The 19,425-nt window shown below is 50.3% G+C and overlaps 1 protein-coding gene across 1 annotated transcript; it reads right to left on the bottom strand.

The window, feature by feature from the left end:
- Positions 1 to 8,701: 8,701 nt before the first annotated feature.
- Positions 8,702 to 18,364, bottom strand: LOC119100118 (zinc finger protein 474). The gene is made up of 4 exons (XM_037223231.1): positions 18,179 to 18,364; positions 17,309 to 18,055; positions 15,549 to 15,674; positions 8,702 to 8,868 (listed from the first exon to the last, which is right to left on the bottom strand). Exons 1-4 carry the CDS (start codon positions 18,362 to 18,364, stop codon positions 8,773 to 8,775), a joined length of 1,155 nt encoding a protein of 384 aa, XP_037079126.1. The 3' UTR covers positions 8,702 to 8,772.
- Positions 18,365 to 19,425: the final 1,061 nt, after the last annotated feature.

The raw sequence follows: 19,425 nt of genomic DNA, 5'->3' as shown, positions 1-19,425 counted from the left end.
ATGCTCATCAAACACGTGCTTCCATCGGAGCTGGCACAGCTTGGCATGCATCAGTTCAAGTGATGTCCCAAACGAATGATCATGCGCATGTCGGATTTGGTGCGAGCATTGTTCCGATAGGTGATAGGCAGAGTACTGCGGAGTTGTCGCTGTTTCTGTGTCCTTTTGAATACGTTGCGTTTTCACGCATTCTCGTGAGTGCATGTGCTTGTTGCCTGGGATTTTTCCCGTAACTGGCACGCCCGCTTGAAGCCGGCCTTGACGCGGTTCGTAATACCTACAGAAAAATCCACATATCGATAGGACACGTGATAACGTTTAAGCGCATTTAAAAAGCAGAGGCATACCTACACAGAGTGTCACGAGCCTGCGCTATAGGTTTACTTTAAGCCAGGCGGTGGGGTGTGCTAATCTTGCAGACAAGCCAGCGAGCTTTGGAGGAAAATTGGGCCAAATCATAGAGGAATCAAGGCTGGGAGTAAAGTTAGTTACTCTGTTCTGATTTGTCACCGTCAAATGCTAAGTCTGCAAAGGCGTGTAACCTATAGCATCTGCGCCAAGACGGCAGGAACGCACACGCATGCAAAGCCGAACGGAATTTGGAAGGCTCCTCGGTGCAGCGTAGGTATGTTAGAAACTAGAGCAAATTTCATCTCAGCGATGTTCTTGTTATTGGATTAAATGCAAACATGCAAACAGCGCTTTCTTTTTAAGAATCATCCCAGACACATGCCCCATAGTCAAGTAATAGTCATCGTATTATGATTGGTAACACCGGGTAACCTGTTTCAGATGCAACATCTGCACCTTTACTTGGTCGCTTTTCGTCCTATTTTACTTAGGACTAGCACTTGCCTGATGCTGGATGTATTTTGGTGCTCGTACAATATCAATGTTTTAGTGTTCTCCAACCACGTGAGCTTGAGCTAGATCAGACTCCTTTACGTGGATACAAGACTTGAGAATTATTGCAGCATCGCATGTTTGACAATGTAACCAATTACGACATCCCCAAGTGAAATGGCGTTCAAGGCCATGGAGCGGCGCTGGCGTTGACATTAACGTGGATCGTCGCTATTCGCCAAGCACGCTTGGATCCTTGAGACCAAATTTTCCGTCACTTCCTTGCATGTTAAAGATAAAATCGGTTCGCAGAACCCTCGGTGGCTGCCTTGAGCTGGGCAAGCTGCGAGATGATCCTTTCTACGTGTTATCCTTGGAGCAGCTCCACAAAAAGGGGTCCAGTGCACTCAGGCTGAGATCATGTGGAGCTTAGACGTGCTCCATTTTCAGGGAAATCTTCCCACGAGATTATATATATATATATATATATATATATGCATATATACTCAAATTTATGGGCAAATTTGCTGGTCTCTTTGTAATGTGAGGAGTTTCTCCATCTTTTCTGGAACCATTGCCGACCTAAGCTGTCGATAACCACGAAAGTGATGATAACTTTGACACCGTATCACGGAAGTTTTTTCCATTTGCTGTCTCAGTCTTTCCTTGTTCATTTTCGAACCAAAGTGCTTCAATTATGCTATGTGAACTCAGAGCAGCCCGATAAGAATTCCATGCACTGTGCTATGGCTTCGGGGAGGCGTGGTCCTGTAGGCGTTTACTTCTCTATAGGCGGTAGCTTTGATTGCGGGCCACGCTACTGAGGTGGAGGTGCCCCCCCCCCCCCCTTCCCACCCACCTTGTGAAAACCGAACTTGGTGGACCCGATCTTTGTTAAGTACGTCACAGACTGCACACTCGGTGGCAGTGAACAAGCTGGGGTGGTGGACAAGTGTCAGGGCAAGTTCACCCGTCATATTGCATGTCGTACTGCATATGATATTGCATGTCGTATTTTTCCTTCCGATCTCGGAGGCGGAGAATGAGGCAGAATGCCCGGCGCAACTCTGCATTTTCTGAGGTAACGAGAGAGGGCTAATTGGGTCGCATACATAAGTTAAACGCACATGTCCCGAAAATCAACCCACAGTGCGGATCTGACGGGTCAACCCACAGTGCGGGTCAACGTCCGGCCGAATTCCAGGCAGTGTGAGCATCGGTACCAAGCCCGACAATCCGGCAAGATGCGAGGCTTAGTGCACGACTGTAGTCGACCATCATTCGCCAATGATGTGGAATAGAATGGCGCGCGCTGGCGGTGTCATCTGCCGGAAAAACCAGCAAGCAGGTCTAAACATCACCCAGGCTGGTGTCGCTACAAGCAACGCAACCGTGACTTCACATTCAAAACCAGCTATGTCTTGAACTAGAAACTGCCTGCCCAGCGCATACAGTCAACACGAACTTCGTGCGCGCTGACATTAAACGCGAGGTAAAACTTCAACAGCACTCTTAAGTCTAATTTGCCACTAGAAACCTTCTTAATCGGACCCGCGGCGCATCAGTGCAGCATAAAGCGAAACTGCCGTAATGGTGGCTGGCGCACCACACACGCATAGTTTGGTGCGGACGGAAACAAAGGCTGGATAGGGCTTGTGATCGTTAATGATCTGCGGCTGTGGTGACTTATCGTGTCTATTTACTCTTTCCAAGTCAGTCTGCAATCATTCCAGAGAGAGAGAGAGAGAATTACGTCTACGACATTTTCGCATCATACAGCTTTGTCGGGAAGCAACGACAAATTTGACGGCGATAAATAAACTTTTACCCTGTGTCTCTTGGTATGTCTTGCATTTGTGTCATGAAAAACCCCAGGCAACTCCTTGTGTAATACTCAATGAAGGCTATCACGTAAGGAAGGTACTTCCGCTTACTCGAGAATGACAGCATAAGGTACTCCTTAATCTTAGAAATAAAACACGGTTATTCAACATCTAGCTGAGTTTGTATCCAACGTCATGGAGCTAAATGCTAGGAAACGCCTAACCTGTGCGCAACAATTTTACACAACACAACAGCCATGAAGAGCGGCTAATCTACATCAAGTCATCGTGACCAATTCCGAATTTTGATGCTCCTTGTTTCCCTTAACCTCAAGTGATCGTTACATAAACAGGTATGCATATATACTGCCACCGGTGTTCATCTCAGGCTGGTTCACAACAAAACGTACGGGACACCGGTGTTGGTGGAAACGCATTTTGACTAACAGCTGATTGTTCTGTCTGTTGTTATATATTTTTTTATGACCAGCGCTTACCACCGAAAGAATACAGCAGAATTACAGCACGTTTCACTTTCCTTCCGTCTGCATTTTTCCAAGCTTGGACTATTTTGTCAAAATTAGGCCCAATATCATTCTCTTTGGAAGAGAATAGTCAAGTAGCATATCTATCCGAAATGCGTATTTTCAAAAGATATTTGTAAATAGAAACCATGATCATTGCACGTGTGCATTATTTGGAGCGGCTTACTGGGGAATTAAACGAGCCTTAGCATGAAACCCTCTGCTTATGTTTGGGTGGCCGTCATTCTTTTCACAGTGGCGTTTTTCCCACGTGCGCGAGGAGGTAAGAACTCACAAGAGTTCAAAGGCTTTTTTGCAACATCACCATTATTGTCACATTGTTGGAAAGCTATCACTTAAAAATAAATTGTTAAGACAGAACTCTTTGACAACTTAAGCTAATATCGAGAAGTGTGAAATCTTGCACTGACGTAGATTCCGTTAGTAGTGTCTAATATTGAACTAATATTGCAGGAGAAGTCGACGTCGTGTCTGTTGAAGATGATGGAGACGATTCGGAAGAAGTAGTGACAAAGGAGGAAACCATTGTGGAGGACATCCCGTCACCTCCAAAACCACCACTAAAAGTGGCGAACAATTTTGAAGTGGAAACTATTGACACGACAGGACCGGATCTAGTAAAACTGTCGAGGCGCATAGAAAGCGCCCTGAACGCAATAACAGTTAAGGTGGTGCAAAGGAAGAAGGAAATTGCGTCCGAGCTTCGCAGGTTTGAGACTGGTATCATGAACATCCTGAAGCTTTTAGGGTCTGTTCAAGGTGGCAGCAGTTACCGAAGGAGGCGTGAGGCCAAGAAGGGAGAGGTGAGGGCTGCAGCTCCAACAGATGATGACGATGATGACGATGACGACGACGACGATGATGACGACGATGACGACGATGACGATGATGACGATGATGATGATGACGATGATAGCGATGATAAAAGGTGACAGGAACTATATGCACATAAACCTGTTCGACATGACTCTGTACTGACGGCAGCGAGCGCTGCTCCCACGTTCGCCTTGTTCCTTGGGCACCACAAGACCTGAGTGTTTTTAAAGGCTCGTGACGTTCACGGGCAGACGAAGTGCTCATCGTTTTCGGCCTGGTCTCCCATCGACAGAATTCCGCGTGTTGTGCCTTCGAATCCATTTTGCCGCTGCGGGCGGCGCACGCCTATCAGCAGCTCAATCGCCAGGCAATGTAATGGTGTTTGTAGAAGCAGTTTATGTGAGATAGCACATCTCTCTCAGAGAATCATCAGTCTTGAGGATGATACTAAGAATTGTCATTTATTGTCAAGGACGGATGCGGAGCTCATGATCTCGACTGGTGTTCGTTCATGATCTCGTCAACCTCTTCATTGTCTGCAATTTCGTGCTCGTCCTGGACTTCCAAGCTGTGCTGAAAAACGCATAGCATCATACACATGGCTATATTAACCACCAGCTGACTTCGTTTCACATATGAGCAGCGAACTAAATACACAATTATCGCATGATTATCGCGTCCATTTAACTTGAACCTCTGGCCCCATCATCTGGGAGCATACACATAACGCTCAGTACCCACACCTAGCTCGATAAATTTATCCAGCCCCGCTGCAAACCGCAGCAGGCAAAGATGAGCAGAGAAAAACCAAAGTTATGGGGATGCTAAAGCTACGCAGGACATTGTTGGGAAAACGTGACGACTCCCGTACAATGAACCAAGTGACCTGGCGTGCGTAACCAGGGCCAACCGGACTTGTGGATCCAGGCAGAGATATCATACGTATTGAAGGTGGTGACCGTTTTTGGCGAAACCGACTCATATGCAGGTGCATGAAACGGTTCCGTCGCGAGGGTATGCAGGTGTGTGAAGCGGTTTCGTCGTGAGGGTGTGCAGGTGTATGAAACGGTTACGTCGTGAGGGTATGCAGGTGTATGAAGCGGTTTCGTCGTGAGGGTGTGCAGGTGTATGAAGCGGTTTCGTCGTGAGGGTATACAGATGTGTGATGCGGTTTCGTCGTGAGGGAGCGTGACCCTCGACTGCACACATCGAGGTTGCCTCATCGGAGACAGGAGCTGTGCAATGGCGCTGCTGGATGTCTTATGGGGAGACGGTGGCGTCACTAGATAAGTTGCCCAACATGGCAAGGAGTGTCATGATGAATGGCTTGCGCCTATGAGCTCTCTCCCCAGCTTAATTTATTCCGAATAAATAGCCTGTACGTTAAGCCAGTGCTTACAGTGCATTCCAAGGGGCGTCCTTGTCTGTGTACACTTCACCCAAATATTGCAATCACGGTTGCTAATTTTCGGGCATTCATACCCTGACATGCATAGCTCATTAGTTCAAATATGGCAATCTCTAAATTTACCAATACTGATAACTCTTACGGAGAAACGAACAACTATGGCTACAGAGCCGCTGCCGGTGTTTCGGCTGGTGATGGAAGCCAGGTGCTAGCTTCCGGTACATTGCGAAACTGCAACGGTCGACAAATCTTTACAACGGTTTCTCGCAAACACCTGGAACTTCAGCAGCGACCGGTTCGAGCTGCCATCTAGCAAGCAGTGAGTTAAAAGCAGTTAAGATATAGTTTGACGCACGCAAATATCATCAGACGAGTGGCCGGTTACATCGCAATTTATTGCCTACCCTGTTTTGGTGTAGCGGTTCATATATATATATATATATATATATATATATATATATATATATATATATATATCGCAATCAGTCCAGCAAGTGCAAAACGCTGACCTTTGACCCAAGAGAAAGTCGGCAGTTGGTGCTGAGGCACCAATCTGTGTTCAACAGACTGGACCTTTCGTTTCTTACTCTTGGCGTCCCGGACGTAGGACGCATTGTTTGAGTTCATACTGACTACGATACCCATGGGTGAAACAAAGATGTTGCCTTGCTTCATGTCCCACGTCTGCACCTGGTGCCAGATGCACATTTGCCGTTGTGCCCTGTAAGGTCTCTGGCTGTTGTTGGGTAACATTATGGAACTTAGCATTTGGTGACACAAGTTTTATCTGAACCATGAAACACAAGTTTGCTGCTTTTTAGATACAATTGTGTTTGAATCAATGTCAAAATCTATGTCAAATTTGAAAAGTATCCGAAAAACTTGTAGGAATAGGATTTTTGGGCGCGCTGTTTTGTGACATGAGCTGGGGGATGAGCACGACCCAATCTTGCCAAAAAAGCGCGGTCACCATCAGCACCATCCAACAAAGTCCTGTATCCAGGCAGAGGGTCAAATCTGCTATTGAAGACAGAATGCTCAGCGTGCACCAGCGGCAAAAACGCGGACAATAGGATCACCGTGAAGCTCACAGCATCTCACTTCCTGGACATCCAACCTTGCATCTGATTGGTCCGAACCACCCACTGCGCCAGCAAGCAGCGCGTAGGCTGCCGCCACACTCTACAGAGCGTAGCAGGGTGCACGGGGCCGAATGTCTCTCGTGCCGCTATGCCACGGGGGGAGGGGGGTGTCCGACTCCGGTGCTGAGGGCGTGCCGTGTCTTGGAGCGAGCCGGAGCGAGCCCAGTGACAGGCACGGGCCGGGACGGCTGCAGGAACCGCAGCACGCAGCGCCTAAATGAGAAAACGGCCGCTGGATCGACCTGCGTCACATTCGGCGGAAACCAAACTGGCTTGGCCGGTTGCCAGCACGCAACTGAATCCTGCTGAGGCGTCCCGTGCGGGCGGAAATAGAGCGTCATCAATAAATTCCGCTGAGCCGCTCCAGACAGACGGAAGAAGACCGTCTTGAATGTAATACTATGCTGCTGAGGTGTGCCGGACAGGCAGAAATAGAGCGTATTGAATGCAATTCCGCTGAACCATGCCGGACAGACAGAAGCAGAGCATCTTCAATGCAATCTAGCTGAGCCGTACAAAACAGACGGAAATAGAACGTCTCAAATGTAGTACTGCTAAGCTGCACAGGACATACAGAAACAGAGCATCTCCAATGTAATCTCGCTGAGCTGTACAGGACAGACAGAAGTAGAGTCTCTTCATTGCAATGTAATCCTACTGAGGTGCACCGGACAGACAGAAATAGAGCGTCTTCAATGTAAAACCCTACCGGACAGACAGAAACGGAGCATCTCCAATGTAGTTCCGCTGAGCCGTACCGAACAGACAGAAGTAAAGCCTCTGCATTGCATTGTAATCCTACTGAGGTGTACCGGACAGGCAGAAACAGAGTGTCTTCAGTGTAAAACCCTACCGGACAGACAGAAATAGTCATCAATGCAATGCTGCCGAGGCGTTCCGGGCAGGCAGAAATGAAACATTTCCAATGTAATTTTTTTGGACCGTGGTGGTAAGGCATTCCTAAGGATGCCTTACGTTAACGTACCTAAGTACTTGACTTACCTAAATAATAACAAAGTAAACATCTCGAAGGCAATGTTTCACATTTGAAGATGTTGAAGCAAGCATCAGGTATGATGGCACAAGCCCACGTATAACCATTGGAATGATTCTTAAGTAGAAATACTGCTCCAGACAGCACAATTCTCCATTTAGTAAACATGCTTCTCAATGCGTGATGGTTTGATTGCGTCGTCGTACCTTGCACATTGATTCAGAGTCAACTGACGGCCGTTATATCTCGAGATCGCACTCGCGAACGCCAGATATGAACGCCTCAACAATTATATTATTCTTGGCCTGCACTACTGCATGGCTTATGGAATGGCAAGGTTTCAATGACGTTATCATGACGTCATGAATTCCGCGGTGACTTTCAAGTACCCTCCCCGATATACCTTCCCCAATTTTCGTGGGCGTGTGGCTCAGAAACTAGAGGGGCTTAGGCCTTAGGAAGCTGAGGCGTGTGAACAGCACTGAAAGGTCTTCAAAATATCGATTTCAGTTCAAAACCCGATATAAAAGTGGAACACTTCCTTTAAACACACTTTTCGTGATAATCTCACGTTTCGCTATAAGCTCAACCTCATTAGGTTGATAAGTGCGTCTATGTCCAACAACTCAAGATTGCCTCCAGCCAGGTGGATAATTTTGCATTCGATCCGTTAAGCCAGTAAAAAATGCAGGTCACCGTTCTTGTGTCATTCCCATACAGCTGTCTACCTAGTGCCTAGCGGCAGCCATGGGCGACTGTTTGGGTGTCCTTCTTTTATACTTGAAACTATAACAAAAACAACGGTTTGCTTCGTGATGCGAGCATCTTTTAACTGTGCTCATTTTAGCACCGTCAAAGGATTGTTGTACGTCGCACGGTTTGTACGCAGGGCGTAGGATTTCTGCTAGATCCCTTGGTGCCTGTTTGTTTGAAAGCTATTCACGACGAATAGTGTCGATGATCACTCATTTTTCTGAGTTATCATTCCTTTTTTCTTCTTTTGTGTTTTTGGCTCCTGACACAGTTTCAGTTGCCACTGGCTGCAGGTCGCGTGATATTAATGATACCCTGGTGCTTGATCGGTTTTCCCACCGCCGAGCAGCACAGCAGGGACAACTCCAAAAGCATGGTTATGTACGCATTATGCATGTATTTACACTCCCGATTGCCAGCATAAGTACTGACTAGCACAGTCATTCACCTAAAACTGTATGAAAAACAAGCTCTCTTCCGACTTGGCCTTGTCCGACTCGGTGGGATTTGCCACGGAGGCCCGTCTCTTCTCACCCTTCACCCTCTGAAACGTACAACAGGCGGTGGGTTAGTGGCCAGTTAGGAAGACCTCGAGAGGACCTCTCTACATTTCATGGGTGTAGGAACAGGGAGGTCAGGGGACCAGCAGTATTAACTGTACCTCCTCCCCCCCCCCCCCCCGCACTTTTCAGAGCAAGGCTGTGTTTGGCTCACTTTTGCACTAAATTTAAAATATATGCCAATTTACCCAGTTCACCCGCCATCTTCCTCAAGATGCATTATCTTTTTGAGGTTGTTAACTGGTCACCACTTGGTGTTACAATCGCAAGACCAAGATCGCGCGGCCCACTGGAGACTGCAACGCTGGGTATCGAGGCTGCTGTTGCTATGACTTGCGAGCGCGCATGTTCCAATCATGTTACAAAGTGTTTGTCAGTCACCAATGCTGTACGTTGATTCAGTGCATTAGCGAGGAACATTATTCACATATATAAGACAATAGAATTAGCCTTGTTCCTCGGAGAGAAACCAAAAGAATGGAGATATAGTTGGGTTGATATTTCGGGAACATGCCTTTATCGAAACAAATGACCGAAGTGAGGACAGAAGGGAGTCCACTTCAGCTATTGCTTTGATAAAGGCATGTTGCCGAAATGTCAACCCAACTATATCTTCATTCTTCTGGTTTTTCTCCGAGGAGTAAGGCTAATACTACTGTCTTATCTATGTAATCAATTCTGAATAAATCTTGAACATTTTAAGACAAACATGCATTAGCCATGCTAATACAAGTTTGGGACCCCATTTCATCCACAATCTGCGCTTTAGGAGTCCTCAATATCTCTGAAGAACACAACAAACACGGAAGCCGGAGTCCATGTGACGATTATTGGACCACCTGCGGCGATCAGGGATGCTGTTGTGTCAGTGGGGGTTTCTGTACTCATCCAGGGCCAACTGCGCGGGTCAGATGGCCTCCCGTGGAAGGGGAACAATTTGATGATATATATTTCTAATGACCTCCGGATCGACCAGGAAATCCCGGGCCTGTAGCCAGAATGACAGCCAGAAGGCACTTGGCGATGAGACGTAATGGCTCTTCAACCCTTGACCCCAAACGTTAATGTGCCCCTGGTGTTCTTCTCAATGGGCCCTTGCCTGGAACGAAATTAGGAATCTCAGTATGGTTGAGTAGAGTGGTGGTCTCATTATTATTGAACAGAGTGGGTTGAAATGAGTTTTAAAAAAAACAATGCGATCCCATGTTTGCCTGAGAACGTTCATTTTTTCAGGATGGATTAGTAAAATAAGTTGCATCGACATGTTTGAACATGCCCGCCCGAAACCTCGAGCACAAGGACAGCGCTGACCTGAGTTACAGCTTCCGTAAAACCGAACGGCGTCGGCCACAGCAACTGTCAGCAGACGGCGGACGCCGTAGTTATCTGTCTTCTGGGCAGATTTATAGTTACAGAAGCACGAAAAATAGAGATTCTATCATTACTCTTCCAATTCCACCACCAGATTCCGGCATCGGTTTGTTATGCTTTAAGGGCCAATCTGTTCTTATCATCAGTCTGAAAATCGCGCACGTGAAATATGCGCCCAGACTGTCTTCTAAATGTAAGATTTGATGTCCTGAAGCGTTCAAAGGTACTTCTTTCGGAAGCGTCATCCTTTTCGAACGCCCGTCGTCCACGGCTTAATATTAGCTGTTGGGCAGTTGCTGCGCGTCCTAGGGAGACTGCAACGTCTGACGTCGGTTTTTTCGCCAAGATTTGCGCGTGCACATGCTCAAAATTATGTCATATAACTTGCAGTTACTACTCGATTTAAGTGTCTTAAGGCAATTATTTCAGAAGCGTCATCATTTTTCGTCCACCGATAAGCATTGGCTAAAACTGTCGATCTACAATCTACCTTCGCGATGTCCTTATTTTCTGTAGAGCCCAGATAAAACATGAAGAAAAGCTCTGAATTTTGTCGATTTAGAAAGAGTCCACTAAGCCATTGTAAATGAAGGGCGCCGGTGAGTTATTTCATTCGAGCTTTCAACGCCTGATTTTTGCACTTTATTGACTTCAAAATCCGAACAGAATTGATACCACGGCAGTTTGCTTTCTGTTCTGGTTGCAAAGTAAAAATAGCATAAAACGAAGAAAACCGTTTCCCTTGTTAACAAGTAAGCTATATCCGGAATTTTTAGGGGGGAGGTCAACACAAGAGGGCTTTTTCAACACCGTTTTCCTCCTTGGCAAGCTCTGGCTACGCCACTGCCTGCACACAAAAGCATATCAAGTCGTCTGCGTTGAATGATGGGCAATAAATGTATGTTGGACCAATTCATATCTAAGGCAGGCAGCATCCCGGAGTTTTTTTTCTGCGATGGTGTGGTGTAAAAAAATAATTCGGAACAAGATGCTGCTGCAGGCGTCTAACATATGCTTTACAGACCAGTTAGTAGTAATGCCGATCCAAAAATATGCAACAAAGCAACCATACGATCAGTTCGCAGTCAGTCATGCGGGAGACAGCCGGCCCAGAGCAGTGGCCGTCAACGGCGGGCGGACGGTAGCAGGGCCCAGGCACGGAAGGTTTGACAGAAGGGCCTTCATTTTGTGGCTTGGTTTTGAAAAGGAGAATTTCCAGTTGTTTGGTTTTGGTCACACTGTTATTGGCGGTTTCAAGCCTCCGAATTTGTTTCTGTCTAAAATGCTGCGACAAGTCTTATCTATTGAAACTCAGCCAGCGAAATGAAGACACATAAAAACTTACCGCACTGTGAGCCATCGATTCGCTTTCAAAATTCTCACCCACATACGTCCAGGCCATATTTTGGCCTTACCCTGTGTAGGCAGATGCCTTCTCAATGACCCAAAATGTTCACCCGCGCTTGGAATTTCGCCTCCCCGGGAAAGACAATGTTGAAAGGGACAAATAGTTCTGGGAAGCTGGACAGTCTATTTGCCGAATGACATAGGTGGGTCGAACAAGCAAGGTTCTACACCAGTGAGAAATAGCGTTAGGTCCATATTTAGCAAAACAGCCATGACATTTGAATAAAGAGAGATAAGGACCTCCATCTCCATCCCCTCCCCTCCCCGGTCATCGGACTTGCTTTCCAGAAAAAGTTCCTGAAGCACGCCCTGAGCTTCCCTCCCCCCACTTTTTGAAACCTTCCTACGCCTATGCTACATTTTACCCAAACTCTGCTGCTCAAAAAGATGCATCTGTGTTAAGTGAAAGCTATGTAAGTTTAGACAAGTAGATACAAATGAAGAAATCCAGTTTACTATTTGGCGGCAATGAGGGCGGATAAAAGCTTAGGCGTGACCCACATCCATAGATTCTAAACCATCTCGAGTGAACACATTTGATTTTGTTAACACTATGCTTACTTGATTTAGATTGGACAAGTTGCCGGCTATATTGACAGTTGTCGTGGCCTGCCGCATTTAAACCGCTTGGTTTACTGGGTCTGATCTCCAAAAGAATATAAAGTTTTTTTTCTGGACCAGGCCCTAATCATTTAATGTTTGCGAGCTAATTGGGCTTTGTTATCTATTGTCGGAAATATCCGTTTGGATTAAAAGTTGAACGTTTAGTAAGGTTCCTGATCCCTACATGGATTACAACAAGAAATGATCCCTACATGGATCCCTACATTGGGAACTAATTTGGCTCGATTGGCTGTGATCAGAAATACCCACGTAAATCTGGGATTGCCTGCTTGGCAAAGCTGCTATTCGGCAAAATTTAGACCCGAAAACCACCTGTATCGATTTACTGAAGCCGAGTCCGTGCTATTTACTTGTTCCGTGACTTCAGGGCAATGTTTTGTGCCATAAGGGCAGACCGCACCTGAGTCGGTGTCTCTGGCGCGTTGCGTCCGCTCGCGTTACAGCCGCGGTCGTACGCCGATTGTGACCCGGGTCACGTGACCAGACGCCCCGACACGTGCCCTGAGCGGGGCAGGTGGGTCCGTGGCCACGGGCCCCCGCTGTGCGCGCCCATCGAGCGTCGAATAGCCGGCCGATACGCCACGGGGTCTGATCGCCCGCGGCGCTTCCCAGAACCCGGCGCTCACTATTCGCCGACCCCGACACAGTGACCATCACTCGGTCAGACGACACGGCGTCCTGAACTCGGCCCAACGACACGGTGGGCATCAATCGGCCCAACGGCGTGGTGCCCATCACTCGGCCAAACTATACGGTGACCATCACCTGGCCAAACGACACGGTGTCCATCACTCGGCCCAACGACACAGAGTCCATCACTCAGCCCAACGACACGGTGTCCATCACTCGGTCAAATGACACGGCCGGCGGGCGTCGGCCATTTCAACAACGGGGTCGCGTCCAAAGAGCCAGCGGCCTGCGGAGTCCTCCGGAGGCATTGCTGGCACGAGCTGAATCGTTGGGTTTGCACGACGTGGGAGCGACGGAAGAGCAGTCATAGAGCAGGCCATGTGCATTCCATAATGCGCCCGCGCTCTTTGCAAGGTGTGTCGAATAGACACGGGGGACGCCTTGACGTTTCTTTCGCTACCGTCACAGCTGTTAAAGGATTATATTACCCTTTGGTAACAAATGGCTTGCGTGGCGTAAATGAGACGATGCAATGCCGTTAACTATTCACACAAATCCAACTCATAATCAGACTGCAGTACTTCAATCCAATTAAGACTGCACACAAGTTCTCGCGTTTTGGACCACAAGACTATCTTCATGCATGCCATCGGGGTAAACGATGCTTGCACTTCATGCATGACACTTCTCTCAGTGCATGACAGCCCTGATGCTGCTTGGTTTTGTCCTCTGTTGGAGGAAACGGAATTCTAGTGTGTGCAGGATGGTATGTTGGATATTTTCTTCGTATTCGTATTTTATATTTTCGACGCTGAGAATTGTTATGCTCCATGACGCGTGGAAACAATATGCTAAGATGGTTATGGCCACCGTTCCAGCGCCCTGTCCTGGTGCTTTCAATAAGTACGTCTAGGTTTAGCTGCCTAGCGTATACTAGAGATGAAAGAACTGGAGCGAATCTTAGCAGGCAAATTTACGAACCGAGGAAAGTCGAAATAACCCCGAATGGGCGCAGACATCAAAGGCAACGGAGCTCCCGCGAGCCGTCAGATCCACGAATGACTCACGAAAAAGATGTCGCTGAAATAACAGTGACTTTTCACGGCACGTGAGCTTGCACCGTACGATCCCAATGTGTGTACATTTGTAGCTCCGCTCAATAAAACTAAGCCCTGGTGTCGGTACGTACCGATTCTACTCTGCGGTGACTTAGAAACGGTGCCGACGCCGCTGAGTTGAGCCGTAGACGGATGTGCGACATCCGACGCGAGACGCGAATTAGTCAAAATTTGTCTGGCACCGATTCAGCACCACCATTGATAACTTAGTACCTCCTGGAGGTACCGCAGCGACGAAAGCTTCAAACGCGTACCTGTGCGCGTGCCGACGTAACACAGACGGGTGCTGACCGGTCCCGCAGACGGGTGATAACCGGCCACGCAGACGGGTGCTTACCGGTCCCGCAGACGGGTGCTAACCGGTCACGCAGACGGGTGCTAACCGGTCACGCGGACGGGTGCTAATCGGTCATGCAGGCGGGTGCTCACCGGTCACGCAGACGTGTGCCAACCGGTCACGCAGGCGGGTGCCAACCGGTCACGCGGACGGGCGCTAACCGGTCACGCTTTGCTTGAAGCGTTAGGAATGCACAACGGTCATCGATTGTTACACCTTTCAACAGGTGAGCGCTCGGTGGCTCTGACTGTTTGTTTTTATCAGCGCATTTCAGGTGGAGAGCCCACGTTATACGTTGCGTTTTATTGACATTTCTAAGCCATTCTATTCACACGGCTTTCCTTGGCGAATGTATCCACGTTAATGGCCATGCTTTATACCCATCCGCTAAGATGTGAGATTCTACACAACATTATCTACAGTTGAAAAAATGTATTGTCTCTTTAACAGCGCAGTCATACTTCATCCCTTATCGTCACTGGCATTCCTCCAAAAGGCTCCAATCGCATACGGTATTCGCCTACTACCTGCAGCTCATGCATTCGCCCATAACCACCTGTCGGTCCAAAACACCTGTGTTCTGTTGGGTCTAACGGCGAGTTATTTCCGCTAACAGCTGTTGAAGCATGAGCTATAAATATTACAAACTTATCAGAATTTTTGTCCTTGTTACACAGATCAATTACAGTTATCGGAACCTGGACACGTTGGCTTTAAATGCCAGCAGCTGATAATATTGGTAAGGTGAAATGACACATGATGTATTAAATATTATGACAAAATTAGCAACGTTATCGGTATTGCAGCCATGGGGCATGCCAGCAACGCCAATAAAAGCAGAAAAAATCCCCCAGTAAATTTGAGGGTTGAGGCATGCATTTGGATTCTGGCAGGATGCAAATCTCGGAAAGTGCGCTTAGGTGTGATTGAATTTCACAACCTTCTCAACGAACCGTCGTTATGCTTGGATGGCTGGAATCAAATAGCGTTTCTTCGCGTCGCCCAGTCATCGCTCTCATAGAAAAAACGGCGCCCCCATCGTATCAAATCTCGGCTAAATGTCTAACGCTTCCCTCTGGACATCGCCACCACTCGCAGCACATCGGTAACGCCACACCCCGGCACACAACCCGACAGCCGCCCTGCCCCCCCCCCCCCCCCCCCCGCCGCCGTTACCCTGCGCCTCGTCGGTGGCCAGCTGGTTGTACTCCTCTAGGGTGGCGCCCTCGGGCAGCTCGTCGGGTGGCTGTGGCGCCGGGCCCTGCTTTCGCCGGGGTAGCGCCGCTGTCGACTTGTACCACCGCTGCCGGGCAGAGCGCGCGCCTCAGTTACCACCGGCCCGACGCCGGCGGGACGGAAATAAGCCGGTGATCGACTATCGATCCCGGCCGCGTTACAGTGCGACAGCAAAGCGGCGGGACTGCGTGACAAGCGTCAGACATGAGCCACATCAGCCATGATGCCATGGTCCGTCTCGGATATTGCGGCACCAGTCCATGACTGCAGAAAGAGTCTAAATCCTTCGGACAGTTTTGTGATTCAGGCACGCGTCTTGGCTAATGAACGCGGCATGGCGCGTGGCGCGTGCTACGTCACGGTGGCGGAACTTTGATCGAACCGTCGCAGCCGGTTCGGATGGGCCGTTCTGCCGCCGGTGCCGATTATCATCGATCGCCAACCTCGTGCACCGCTGCGCGTCCCCGGCTCAGCTATTATTCACCATGGCAAGCACGGCTGTGCTCCTTTCCGGACGCATTGACTGCGGCCAGCCGTGCCCGAGCAGCTACCCGCGTAGCCTCTGTGCAGGTCTGTCGATAGCTATAGCCATCGCGGTTGCACGCCTCTGCACGGCCATGGATCGATGCAGGCTAGTGTATAACACAGTGGCCTAAACACGACGCGCCGTCTCCGCGCGGCCGTAATGATGTTTTCAAAGCGTCCCAATGACTCTTGCTGAGGTATGTGGTCATAAATATACCAACAGCACACGAAGCAGCCAGCTGGTTCGGGGAATTCAGCACTCGGTGTTTGGTGTAGGTGTTCGGTGAATGGCTGGTAGTTCTCGGACAGGGCTGTACAGCTAGCTGTGACGTGCGAACATTCAGCCCGCCGCGCTTATTTTTTGCTGTCGGCACACAAAAACTGCCATGCGTCACTGGCAATTGATTTTCTCCTTTCGTGTGACTCGCTTTTCGGATGCGCACATGGGCATTGGGCAGTGTCGACCTGTTAGGTAATGTTAAAACAGCGAGTAACGTCAAAAAATTACTCAAAACTTATGTTGAACGCGTGCTTTTGGCACTCGACCACTTTTCTTCAGAACTCCGTTCTTACGACCATGTACGCCGTCAACGTACACATAATTTAGATGATTCTGCGCATCCTGGCATGGGTTCCTCGCTCATTGCAATCGGAGATGATGCCGGGGCTATTTCGTTCGTAAATCAACTGGGCACAATTTTACCGAGTCGATAGCTTATCCCCAGATCTGGCTGCGGAACGTCCCGGCCGTGTCGGATACAGCGCGGCCATTAGCCCGCGGAGGTTGGTGTGGCTGACGACCACATAAAACGGACCAGGGCAGAGGATTTTGGTGCGGGGTGGGAAGACGCACATACTACATACAGTTATGTATGACTTCCAAGAGGCTAAAGCTGCATTCTCAAGGCGTTCTGACTCCGCTGCGGTTCACTCGACACATCCTATGCTCTGTGCCCCATATGACGGACGGCACATCATCAGATAGAGCACGTCTGGTCCTCCTTGGCAGAATGATGCTCGCCGCTTATGCCCGAAGTAACACAATGCAAAACGTCGCGGGAACGTGCGTTTCCGTCTTTCTATTCGTCCATCCTGCGCCGGCCCAGCCTGCGCTCGGGGTCCTGACCCTGCCTGGAACGGCCATGTCTGATCGGCTGGAAGCAGCGAACATCTCACCTCGAGACACTGCGGCTGGTGGATGGGCATGGATGTGGGGCCAAACTGGCGGCCACAGACGTAGCACACAATGAAGGTGGGACCGAGCGCCGGCCTCTGGTACCGGGCCAGCGTCAGTGCCAGGTTGTGCTGCAGCGCCTCCCGCCGGCGCTCCTGCTGCACCTCGTCCTCTTGTAGGCGCGCCTCCTTGCGCCGCTTCTCTTGACGCTGCTGCTGCTTGCGCTGCGCTACTGGGTCCAGCGACGGCTGCGGCTTGTATCGCACCGGCGTCGGACGCTGGATCGAGAGCCGCTTCTTGACGAGGCGGCGCGCGCGAGCCGGTGAGCGCGACGCCTCCTCCGGGTGGCTGTGGAACCGCTCCGGGTTTTCCGATTTGCCGCACGAGACACACGGTGAGGGCAGGCGCGCGCCGTGCGGCGGTCGCGCCGGCGACGAGCGGCTGTTGTCGCTAGCGCGCCTCAGCCGGCTCCGCTCTGGCGAGAGTACGGCCGTCCGTGCGCGGTACTCGATGTTGGGCACGTTGAGGTCGCGCGGTCCGACCGCCAGCCGCATGGTGCCGGGCCGAGCGCGCCGTCCGGACCGCTCCGCCTGCTCCGAGTCGGGCGACGAGCTCGACTCGCCGCCGCTGCGGCTCGACAGCGAGGCGAGCGCCAGCAGCTCGCTGCAGCGCCGCGTCGACATGTCGACCTCGGTGCACTTGTCCGCGTCGAGCACCTTAGGCCGGCTGAGGGTGGTGGTGCGCGGCCGCTCGGCGCGCCCCTTGCCCGGCCCAGCCGCCACCGCCGCCCGCATCTGGCCGCTGCTGGACGGCCACGAGGACGTCAGCGATGCGACGGCCGGCGCGCGCGGGCCCAGCGAGTCCAGCCGAACCGGCGTGGCGGCGCGCTTGGCGGTCGGCAGTGCGCTGTTCGCCGCACGCCAACGCTCCAGGCAGCGCGGCTCGTGCAGCGCGATGGAGTGCGAGCCGAACTGCTTCTTGCAGACGTAGCACTCGGCGAAGGACGGCGGCCGGCTGTGCGGCGGTCCCTCGTCCACGTCGACCACGAAACCCTTCATGTCGGCGAGCCGGCAGTGCGGCCGACCAGGCGGCGCTGGACGCTCCGTTCGCCGTCGGCGCGGCCCGGTGCCGTCACGCACGGGCGGTCAGCGACGGGTCGCCACGATGACTGGCTCGTGGTGGAGCCGCCGCCGGTGCCATCGATCCCATCACCTGGACGGAGCCACAACACGGCGCCCGGTCGCGCAGTCAGTCGATATGTGGGCGACGACGACCGCCACGGCCGCCGCCAGCGAGTGCGCGCGCTTCGGAGGCGCGCCGGAACGGCCACTGACAGCTGACGGTGGCGCGATAATAAACCGCTCCAGCGGCCGTATCCGTGTGGAATCAGTCATCGTTGACCGAAGGGATTTAGTTAAGTGGATTACTTTGCCAGCAGGTGTCATAGGGCATGCAAAACATCTAGCATGTCCCGTGCAGGAAAGACAGCAACGATGGAAGTCAGGAAACCGTGCCTAACGTTCTCATTGCCTTGGCGAATTGCTGTCGAAGTTCACACCGTGGGTATGGTTTCAAGCTTTTCCGACAACCCATCGTTTTGTATACATCAAGAGCGCCTTAAGTTCGCCCCTCATAACAGCAGCCGCGACAAAATTGCGTTTGATAAGTTAGTATAATTTTCCAGGAGAATAATCCATCCCAACTGTTTGTCGGAGCTCCCTTCAGTCTTCGTTCCCGTCGTCAAGTGTTTAGCTGGAAGCGCAGTAGCTCTACTGCAAATCGGAAAGCAGGCCGCCAATCAAGAAAATGTGTTTCACTGCAGCAACCTCAAATCGTATGACTGAGATTTGCCATGCTCTTCTTTGGGGCATTTGGGCCCAATGGAGCGAAGTTGGGATCATCACGGGTGAACAACGCTGGTTAACGGACAACCTCTTGACGCTATTTTTAGGGGTTAATGCAAATTGGTCGAAACACGATTCGCCAACTCTGTCAACGCCAACTACCTAATTGTGGTTACGGTTTGTCTGGGCTGACGCTGACATGACCTGAACTGAAAAGGTTCTCATCGACACTTATATACTGGAAGAGCCTTCAAGTATGCTCAACTAGATCATCA

Source organism: Pollicipes pollicipes, unplaced genomic scaffold (genome assembly GCF_011947565.3).
Source record: "Pollicipes pollicipes isolate AB1234 unplaced genomic scaffold, Ppol_2.1 Scaffold_4881;HRSCAF=5763_pilon_pilon_pilon, whole genome shotgun sequence".
Taxonomy (NCBI): domain Eukaryota; kingdom Metazoa; phylum Arthropoda; class Thecostraca; order Pollicipedomorpha; family Pollicipedidae; genus Pollicipes; species Pollicipes pollicipes.
The sequence above is the reverse complement of the archived record's forward strand: the minus strand, read 5'-3'. Positions and strand labels throughout refer to the sequence as shown.